The sequence below is a fragment of the Lagopus muta genome, chromosome 2 (genome assembly GCF_023343835.1).
Source record: "Lagopus muta isolate bLagMut1 chromosome 2, bLagMut1 primary, whole genome shotgun sequence".
In the NCBI taxonomy this organism is placed as follows: Eukaryota; Metazoa; Chordata; class Aves; order Galliformes; family Phasianidae; genus Lagopus; species Lagopus muta.
This window is the reverse complement of record NC_064434.1, coordinates 107213801-107224556: the sequence shown is the minus strand read 5'-3', so window position 1 is coordinate 107224556 and position 10756 is coordinate 107213801. Positions and strand designations below refer to the sequence as shown.

Genomic DNA, 10756 nt, shown 5'->3' with positions numbered 1-10756 from the left:
GTTTCAGAGGATGGAGTTGCAGAAACACAAGATTATTCTCTCTGTGTATGTAGACATATTGTTAAAAATATGAATGTTTGCAGTTCCAATATAAAATATTAGCACATATACTCCTGGAAAGATTCAATCAATTTAACTATGGTAATTTAATATTTTTACCTTTTATTCTCTCAAAGTCAAATAATCATTTAAACTACCTTACCAGATCTACTGTAGCCAACATATATTTTACTTTCCAAGGAGAAGATTGAGACGAAATTTCCAACTCAGTCACAGTTAGTTAAGGAGGGCTGTACACGTCCCAGTTAAAGCTGAAAGCTTGGAGCCTAATCTTTAGGAGGTGTACAGAGTTGACAGGATAAGCAAAGATGGGTTCAACCTTCAGGTGGCCTACTGGTTTGCTGAGGGAGTGGTACCAGCCTGAGTTATACCTCTCTCAGTGGTTGAGATCCATCCTGGGGACGGGGCAGTGCAGGGAGGCAGTTTTCAGTCAGCTCACATTTCAAGACATAAGCAGCCACCAACTTCCAGGCTTCTCTATTTCTGGGTCAGATAACCCAAGCTGCCAACTTCCTCAGTCGGCACTGAACTATAATAACAAAATTCCTGGATTTATGACTTCATCTTATTGTCATCAAACTTGCCTGTATGTGTCCCCAGATAAACAGCGGTAAAGCAGTACAGACTGAAATACAAGCTGCAGATAACAGGGATGCTGAGTAGCCCATGGAAGTGGAGCCATGACTTCTAAGAATTTCCTAGATTAATACTGCTGAAGATCCTGATAGCTGGGCTAAAACAGAAGCTGTCCATACTCAGTTTGGGATCAGAAAACAAAAGAAAAAATTAACTTAAAGTGAGGCCTATAGAAGAAAAGGCTTCAGCAAACATTTTCCTGTCCAATGACAAACAGTCTCCCCTTTCTCAGATGGCTGCCTTTTAAATAACCAGCTTGCATCACGGCATCTGAACAGAAGGAAATAACTGAGCTTGTCCAGGAGAGCTGCAAATGGGTCAGGCCTGGCTACACCAGTTTGTACAATCAGCATTCCTAACATCCACAGGCATCCTGCTGGTACCCAACAGCTAGGAATGCAGGCGATGAACAATGAATGAACTGAGGAGCTGCTAGCTCATCCAGTTTCTTGTAGCTATTACTACACGGTGAATAGCTCCCCAGTCAGCAATTCATTGTGATTGCAGCGCATACCTGAAAAAGAGGTGAATACTCTCATGCTTAGCTTGACAAAATGTAAGCTACAGAAACGATAACGCCATTGTAACTAAGGGACAAAGTTTTGTGGGAAAATACTGCTGGTAGGTAGATGGTTGGACTGGATGGTTTTGGTGGTCCTTTCCAACCACGGTGATCCTATGATTCTATGGTTCTAAGTTAAACGTTCCAAAAGCATTTAACCAAACCATTATCTCAGCGTTGTGCAAACTCGGTATAAAAACCTTGTTCAGGAATTCAGGAACCAGCTGGTGTTATTAACATATGACTGCCATATTGGCTACCAACTCCTTCTACCAGTCGCTAATTTATAGCAACTGCTCTAACCGAAGTCATTATTGACTAATTAGAGCCCACAAGAAACAAACCGATGAGCCAGGGAAGTTCCATAGCATTGCACGCACAAGTGCACACTGCAGGCTGCCGCCAGAGACTGGGGACGTAGCAGTTGGCTATTCAGGCTTTTACAGAAACGCTTTTGTGGCTCTTTTGAAGGGCTGGTAGTTCGCTGGCATTCATTCCACCCATGGATCACCAGGTCCTCGTTCCGATCCAAGCCTGCGGATGTTCCCTTGCTCGTTCTTTGTTTCACGCCGGGACCGCGGTCCTCCGCCGCACCGTTTTGCGCTCCGCGATGCCCGTGCGTAAAGCCGAGGCCGTTCGGCGGAGCCCTGCGGCTTCGTTTCGTGCGGCGCGGCGATAACGCGCTTTGTCAGCAGCGCCCAGCGCGTACGGAGCGGCCGCGGCCCCGCGCGCTCCCGAGGAGTACGGCGGCGGGGCGGCAGCAGGCGGCGCAGGACAATGGCTCGGTGCCGCCTTCGCTCGCCGCCGCTCCCCGCGCTCTCCCCTCTGCATCCTCAGGCGGCGCGGCCGCGTCCGGGCTTCACCTCCTCGCACCTCTCCTGAGGAAGCGCTTCATCCCCCATTTTTTCTCCGCGAAGGCATTTTTTCGCGATTCCCCACCTTCTTTCTTCCCCCCCCACCCCCCGCCGATTTTTTTCCACACGGGCATCTCTCCGTCCTCCCCCTCCCGGCCGCGCGGCCCCGCCGCAAAAGCCGTGCGCGCGCTCAGGAGACGCGGGCACGCGCCCTGCCGCAGCTGTCCCGCCGCGGCTCCGCCCCTCCTCAAATCGCGCCGCCATCCAACGGCGACGGCTCGAGGGGCGGCCGGCGAGAGGAAGGGACCTGAGCCGAGCGGCGGAGGGATCGGCGGGGCGGAGGGATCCGCACGCTGGAGCCGCTCGGCGGGAGGGAGGAGGGAGCGGGCGATGCGGCGCGGAGCCGCCGGTCGAGGCGAGGCGGCCGTTATCTGAGAGGGGGGGGGGCGGCGGCGGGGCCGCGGGGGCGCGGAACGGCGGTGCGGGGGAAGGGCGAGGCCGCGAGGTGCGGCCGCGGGCCGGGGTGTGGCGGCGGCGTCACCGCCCCGCGTCACTGTGCGGTAGCCTGGGGAACGGGCGGTTGGCGACTGGGAGCCGCGCCGCACGCCGACCACGCGGGGCTCCGCTGCCCGAGGAGCGAGGGTTTGTTCCGCCTGTTTCGCTTTTGTCTGAAATCTCGGGAGCCGGGCAGGCTCCCCGTGTTCTTCCCTTCCCGCCTCCCGCCTCTCCGGCATGTAGCGGGAGGACGGCGGTAGAGGGGCCGCGATTCGCACGGGCGGCCTTTCGGACGCGGTGCCGTTGGAAGGAGGAAGGTTAATCGTGGCCGCCGGCGCCGCGCTGAGGAAATGGGGCTGGCTGCTTACAGCTGAGTCCGTCCGCTGCCGGGAGCTGCCGCGGCGTGGGCTTCAACCGTTCTGGCATCAGGGAGGCACGCCGATGCCGGCCTGTCGCGTGTAAAATGGATAACGAAGTCTTCACCCCCGTTTTGAAGAAGTTCACGCGCAGCCCTCTCGTCACATGGGTAAGCGTTGGGTTTTTTTTGCTCGCCTGTCACTCATTGGTTTCCTTCTCGTTGGCGTTGTGTCATCATCCGGTTACTGCTTTTCAGATTCGGACGTTTGGACCCTTAGCAGAAGAGAATGGCAACAGCCTGGAGGAATACCTGACGCTGGTGGATGGCGTATTTCTCAACGAAGTCATGCTGCAGATGTAAGTGTGTGCGGCCCCGCGCCGCCTGCCTCTGTCCCTCTCCTTGTCTGGAACGTTGGGCTTTCTTACCAGAACTGCATTTTTTTTTCTTTTTTTCCTTCAGTAGTAGCGTGGGTAAATAACTTCTGTCTTGGGTGGCTTGAGCAGTCCCGTGGTGGGTGGCAGGGAGACTTTGGAGCAGAGCAGATGCTCTCATCTGCTCAGACGATGGTGTAATGTCCAAGCGATGTGATTCCAGGATGGGCTCATCATGCAATCTGGAGCTTGCTGGAAAATGAGATCGCTTTAAGTGGTTTCCCAGATTTCCATGAGAAGCATAACGGTTCATTCTGCTGTCAAGTCACAATCATAAACAAGGTTTTGAATAAATGCACTGAGCTAGTAAGACTGTGATACCTATCTTGGTTGGCACTGTACCTCCTAAGGATTTACCAATCACATCACGTTGTTTGCCAGTGGAGTGGTCTGCTCATCAACGCCTTCTGCTTCGTTTCTCACAGTTCGGAATTTGAGTAGATAGCAGTCGTGCAGTAAAGCTGAAACTGTGAGTGGGGAGCATTTTTTGGCCACAAACCACAGAAGAGCTGTTTTTACATAGTCTTCTCAATTGTTTATTGAACGCTGCTTAAAAAAGCCAACTCCATCATTATGAGATGGCATAAAATCACACATGAATAAATGCGTAGCTTGCTAGTTAGAAGACATATAGCTCAAAAAGTTCCAGTCAGAGAAATACCAGCATATCCAACTGTGTGTTGTGATTATTATTTTTTGTTAAGCATAGTTTTGACTGAAATGTTGCCCATTATTGTAATACTAGCATGTAATATTTTTGTGAGGAGCGTAGTGATGTAACTTAATAACGTCAATAATGGAAGAAAATACTCAATTTTTGTTATGTTTACAGAGGAAGACAGCAAATCTATTTGCATAGGTACGAAAAAATGTGGGCTTATGAATGATGAGATAAACCAGCACATGAGCAGCTTGTGATGACAGCTGTTCCTTAGCACTGCACTCATGATGGGCATCCTGTTACTCCACTTACAGTTTTACTTGTACACACATACTTTTATAGCTTTTTCTGTTGGTATCGAGCTCATGTGAATAACCTGTGTAACAAAATTCTACTTGCCACATTTAAATTTGAATTGTTATCCTCTTGAAATCAATGCCTTCTTTGTCACTACGACTGATTTATTTTTTCTTGGACTGCATATACATGAAATAGCTGGTCAATTTTAAGTGTGCATTTAGCATATAGAGCTTCTGTTTGATTAAAAATGTTTGACAGCTGGAAGTAGAAGGTAAATTTGGTGCTGGAACAAAGTGATTTTGAAGAATATAACTTCAAAATTGAGCTTTCTCGGTAAGTTTTTACAATATTAAGAAAGTGTAACCTGATTGATGTGTGTGTGGTGAACGTTTGTGTAACATGGGAAGCTGCAGGGAGAGAACAATCCCATGCTTGAGCACTGAATTTGGCTTTGACAGCATGCTGGGATGACTGTAGTTTACTTGGAAGGAGTTGTGTGTAGATGTGTAAACACAGGAGGGAGGCAAAGAAAGGAAGTTTGGCACTTGGAACAACTGAAAACTACCTTAAATTAGAGGAAGCTGTACAAGTGCTGACAGTAAATCTAGTTTTACAAATACGTAACTACTCTGGAAGGTGTGTTTAATTTAAAATACTTTTTTGGGGAGTTAAGATATGTTAAGATTGATTACTGCTTAGAAATGAAACTTCTTCCAGAACCGTATTCTTATTTGGGAAGGGGTGAGGGGAATATGTTTGTTTTTCTTTTGCTAGGGTTGAAAGAGGAAAAAAATGTTTCGTGTTTTGCAGACAGATTCCATCTCTGGTGAAGTCAGTGGAAAGCTCTGTTAGCTTCTGGTCCCTTTGAAGATCCACATATTAAAAATTCATCTTCATTTGCAAATTACCATACGTTGAGGAAATGTAGCAGGAAATGTAACTTCAAAATCATCTTTATATTTGGAATTTCTTTACGTTTTGTTTGACTTTTTCACATGAGACATAGAGGTCCATAGTTACGTGTTATGACACAGTAATTCTAGAGAAATAGTGTTGCTCTTGCAGAAGTGATCAGGAGTGCAGTGCCTAGAAAGCATCTGTGGAAGTTGCTTTTGATATGAGTTATGTCATCTAGTACTTGCTGTTTACGTTAGTTGAGAGATGCATGGGATGCTGGTGTTCTGGTGTGAGGATACAGCTATCAACCATCTGCTGGGTAAGGACTGTGGTGTGTTGTTGCTGTGGGTTGCATTAGATGCTTTCAAGGAAGTTAAGGATATGAACAAGTGGAGGCTGTTAGAGGCGTTGTGGTCTTGCTGCTCTGATACTTGAATACGTATTTTAGTTCTGCCAAATGCTGGGGGGGCAGTTATAGGCATGTTTTAAACAGTTACATATTACAAAGTTATTTCATTCCATAGCAGAATTTTTTGTTCTCAGCAGTGGTACTGAGATGGCTGGGTTTCTTATTTGTTTTTCTGCTGGAATTGACTTTATTGGTACCCAGTACATCAGGAAGAGAAAAACAAATTTGTTACATTCCTTGTATGCCTTTTGCTGTTGAAAGTTTTAGAACATGTGAAAATTGCATGGATTCCACTGGTCTGGTTAGATCTGGAGAGCTCTTCCTTTACTGGAGATGCTACAGGCAAGCTGTTTTTTGTTTTGTTTGTTTGCTTTCCTGTTTTTTAAGGTGAGTTCTGATCTTAGAATATCAGCTCCTGACTTGAGAGAACATCCCATTTCCTGTTTAAATTTAGGTCAGTTTCTTCAAAAGTATTCATTTACCCACCTTCTGCTAGGAGCAGTCTGTGTCTGATACATGGATAGAAACCCATCTGTCTTTCTAAATCTGGGCCTTCAGCTTTGTGTTCTTTGGTACAGAAAGGAGTTATGTATCTTGGAAGTAAATCGCCATGCACGGGATCTCCTCAGTGGGGTTCTGCCATAGCAGAGAGGTGGACAAGCCTACCCACAATAGTTCCTACCTTTACCCTAAATCATAGAATCATAGAATGGCCAGGGTTGAAAAGGACCACAGTGTTTATCTAGTTTCAACCCCTGCTGTATGCAGGTCACCAACCACCAGCCCAAGCTGCCCAGAGCCACATCCAGCCTGGCCTTGGATGCCTGCAGGGATGCTTTGATGTCAAAAGGCTTCTGATGTTGGGAAATGTGCAGGTGCTTGAGTGATGTATGTTGTGTGCTGCTAAAATGAAGCAATAGAGTTCAGCAGATTAGTCAGCCCTTGCACGTCTAGTAAATAATACCTACTTGTTTGGGTAGGGATGTATGAGTTGTTCTTCTCAAGCAACCTGTGAGACTTTGCAGTTGTGTACTTTTATTCAAGTAATTACAGGATTGGGACTTCTTTTCCATTTAGCAGCACCATTGAATATTTGTTTATGTAAAAAAAAAAAAAAAAAAAAGATTCAAACTGTAGCTTAGTTTTAATGGCTTTTTTTTTTTTTTTTTTTTTTTTTTTTTTTTACTCTACTTTGCATTTGTGGCAATGGATCTGTTTCAGTGCAACTGTTGGGCAAATAGCATGTTCAGAGTGAGTGATGTGAAGAACCAAGCTCTGGAACTGAGCTAACGATGCACTGCCTGGAGAACCCGTCTGTTTTTGTGTCCGTCTTCCATTCCTAACCACTGCATTAACTGACTACATCCATTGGTACTACCCGCATTAGTTACCGCATCAGAATGTGTTCAGAACTATTTCAAAGGAAGGAGCATTTTGTTTTTCTCCTGTTTTTCTCCATTCTTGCTGTTCAGTCACAGTTTTTCACAGTCTGGCTCTGCACGCAGACCTTCCACACCCATAGAATTTTCCAGGTGGACTGGCTGACAGTTTTCTTCCACTACTGTGGTGGTGTGTGCCTTGAATGTGTAGACTGCTTCATTGACTCATTTTCTGTGCTCTCAGTCTTTAGTTGCATGCTTTTTTTTTCCCAAGCAGTTGAGCTTGCCAGCCCATACTTCTGGCTTGCTTATATCTTTTTCTGAAAACTGGACTCCATCTCCAGCGCTTCGGCCAGCTGCCTGGCTCTGTGAAAGAGAGCAGGGACGTGTGCTCCAATCCAATTAACTCTTTCATGTGAAGGCCAAAGAGGCAGCTTCGGTCAGGTTTTGACTGGGCAAAGGGATGGGAAAAAATGATTTAGGGAAAATTAAATTGGTGAGTTTGGCAGCAAAACTACACGCACGTGATATTTTAGACAAGTGGCAAATAAAATGAAGCCTGTACCATTCTCATTGGTTGAAGTGGATGGATTTGACTCACATTTCTCAAACTCACTCTGCCAGGCTCACGTGATGCAGGTAAATGTCACTAGCAGTTTCGAGTTGCTCTCAAAAGTGGTTTTGCAGGAATATTTTCTGCAAGGTGTTCTTCAAAGAAAGCAGTGTTTGTGATGGTTTCTGCAAAGAAGCAAATTCTGTAAGAAGCGATGCAGCAGAATGTGCACTGCAGTCAAGATTGCTGGAATTGAAACCTTTAGATTACAAAAACTAAAAGGTACTTTTATGCAGTGTTAGAGTGAGGGTGGTGAATTTTAGCTTGAACATTTGCCTGCAGCCAGCTTCAGTCGTGCAAGTGAGGTGAATGTAGGTTGGTACCTGTGCTTCTGAGGTGCTTGAGTTCTTGATAGGTAAAGGGGAAATAGAGTGTAGGCTGGATATGGAATGTATGGAGTGTGTGACCTTCTGGCTACGTCTCCATTTTTTGAGTTCTTTGTGTCTTTTTCCGCTGTTGATGTCCAATGTCCTTCATCCTGTCTCCTTCAATTTATTTCTGTGTGGTAAACCATTCAGTGGTTCACTCTACAACTTTGAAGGTTAGGAAGCAAATGGTCTAATCGTCCCCTGCATACACACGTGTCCTTCTCAGCTCTTCATGTATTGTGTTAATATCCTTTGCTTGTGGCTTCTTATTTCTTCTGCTGTTCTACTGCCTACCATGCACTTGGTGCGGCTGGTAGCTGAGACCAAGGTCTAAAAGCTAAGTTTATCTGTGTGTTTCACAAATGGCAGTCTTATCTGAAATATCTAAGATGAAAATAGCTTGTTTCAGCATTGAAACAGTTCTGGCAAGGAAACAGCTTCTATCCATTATGGCTTTTTAGTTTTACTTTCAGAGTGGTTTTCATTTTGCTCACTTTCTATGTGCTGTTTGAAAGCACTGTACGAAGATAAGTTAGCAATTGCTATGTAAGTGTGTAGTTTATCTCCTGATTGCCAGGAAAGGTAAGAGTACCCTGACACACCATCTCCTCCTATGGCACAGTTTAGTTAAGGCTTTTTTGTGAAGGCTTTGGGGCAGAGATCCCTGAGCAAGTTAACGGAGGAGACGCACCCAGAGAGCACAGCACGGCACTCCTGAATAGAGCTGTTCTCATGCACAGCAAAGTTGGCTTTAACTTGAGGTCACACAATCACAGAGAATGCCACAAGTGTGTCTGTGTGCCAGAGGAATACTTGTTCAGGTTTTGCACTAGCAGCTGTGCTGTGTGTTTTAGTGGTTCAGATGTAGATGGATGACAGGTTCCATTTCCAGCTGTGGCTGCCCATATTTCTGGCACTGGGCTGATTTTCCTTTTGCTCCATCGTCTCTCCTGTGCTGCCACTGTTGCTGCTCCCCATGTAGTAAGGAAAGGTGATGCACAGACTTGTTTTGCTGTGATTTTTCTGTGGCATGAAGAGCTTGCTCAGGTTGCCAGGGCGCCTTGAGCGGCTCTGCAGCATTATGGCAGCGTGGCAGCAATAAATGCCCAAGTTTTAGTTCAGTCAGAAATGTCTTAGCTGGGCTGACTGGCTGCTGTCATTCCCTGGCAAGGCTGTGTTGGTTCCATGGCTTGTGTGGGGATCTGTGCACTGCAAGCCTTTGTCAAGTATTGCTGTGCTCTGATTTTTCTTTCGAAAACTAATCTAGGTGACTGACAAACTGGTTGCAAAATCAAGCGTCTCCTCATCCTACACTTAATTTGGGAGGCTGACTCGTAGACTTTCCTCATTTGTTTCTTCTGCTAGGAAGGGTTTTTTTTAGCTTAGTGTTCTTTTGTATGTTCCTCTTTTTTTTTGGTTCCTCTTATTTCTGAACTGCGTTGGTTTTTTTGTCTTCCTTGTCTTTTCATACTGTACTGCTTTTCCCCGTGTAAGGAATTATTTAGGGGTCAAGACATTTTTCAGAACGCTGCTTTGTTAGAACATGTGACTTCGGTGGTCAGAGATTATTTGCTAATAGCTATGTGGAAGCCTGTGTTTTTGTTTTCTTTTAAAGAGTCCTGTACTTATGCCTCGAGATGCTCCAAAGAGGCATGGCCCTTATTTGCATGCCTCTTCAGTAGTTGTTACTAAGCAGTGTTAACAAAATGCTCCCCCTTTGTTTCGTTGGAGTAATTGCTGCTAAGGCAGCAAACTGAAGCAGCGGTACTGCTTGACCTAAACTTGGTTAGTCTGCTTTCCTGTTGGCTCACTCCAAGGAAAAAGCAAGAATTATCTGAAGTTGTATTTTTGGACTGGGAAATAGCAAGGGATGAACTCATAAGCAGCTTGTATTATTCCTGGCTTTCACTGAATCTTTGGATCTGTGCAGTGTATTTGGATAAACTTGAAAGTTTGCTTCCTTTTCTGCAGCAAGGGGAGCAGAGGTCACTTAGGTTTATTGTAGAGTTTTGTCTTTTTTTATGCTAAGGGAGAAATTTGCTCTATTTTTTGATTATGTGGTATTTTTGTTTTCCCTTAGCAAACCCTTGAGCAAAAAAACGTCTGGTGTAATTTCCTGGTACCTTGGGAAGATGCTTGCTGTACATTTAGAGCATCGTGTACGGCAAACAAAAATAAAATACACATGCTAGCTGATGTATGATAAGATACAGACAAATGTCATGTGTACAAATGTTGGTTTGCATCTTAGCAAGGATATTAATGTTTAAAGATGAAAAAAATGCAACTCTTTTACAGACCCTTTATATATATGCTGATCTTGTAGCTTTGTGTGGTTAACAGGGGTGAGCTCCTTCGTGGACTGCTCTATTTATATCTAAATCAGTAGGGGATTGTGCATTTATTGATGTGCACAGAAAACTTACTGTGTGTCTCCGTTAATGAGATGAAGCAGGGAAGTTGCTGACATCCACCAAATCCTTACAACAAATGTAACGTGCTTTCTTGGGAAATCCCCTTAGTCCAAGAGCCTTGCACTTGAATTTATTTCCTTCTCTGGAAGAATGAGTACAGAGGATTGGATACATCAGTTGGTAGCCTAAAAATCAGTATGACAAAAGGTAAGGATTTCATATTTTTCCATATTGCATGGGAGTATTCCTGGCAGATTTTTTGGGGGGGGGAGAGGAGAACAGAAGAAGCTAAACTTGCTGCTGTGTTCTGCATTTCTCT

At 45.3% G+C, this 10756-nt stretch overlaps 1 protein-coding gene across 17 annotated transcripts in view; it reads left to right on the top strand.

The window, feature by feature from the left end:
• Positions 1-2603: 2603 nt before the first annotated feature.
• CCDC88A (coiled-coil domain containing 88A) overlaps positions 2604-10756 on the top strand; it is a 75574-nt gene continuing 67421 nt past the window's right edge. For all 17 annotated transcript variants that reach the window (XM_048935209.1, XM_048935208.1, XM_048935206.1 and 14 more), the window contains exons 1-2: positions 2604-3133; positions 3221-3321. In XM_048935209.1, the coding sequence (XP_048791166.1) occupies positions 3071-3133; positions 3221-3321 (164 nt within the window). In that variant the 5' untranslated portion in view covers positions 2604-3070. The remainder of the gene's footprint in view (positions 3134-3220; positions 3322-10756) is intronic.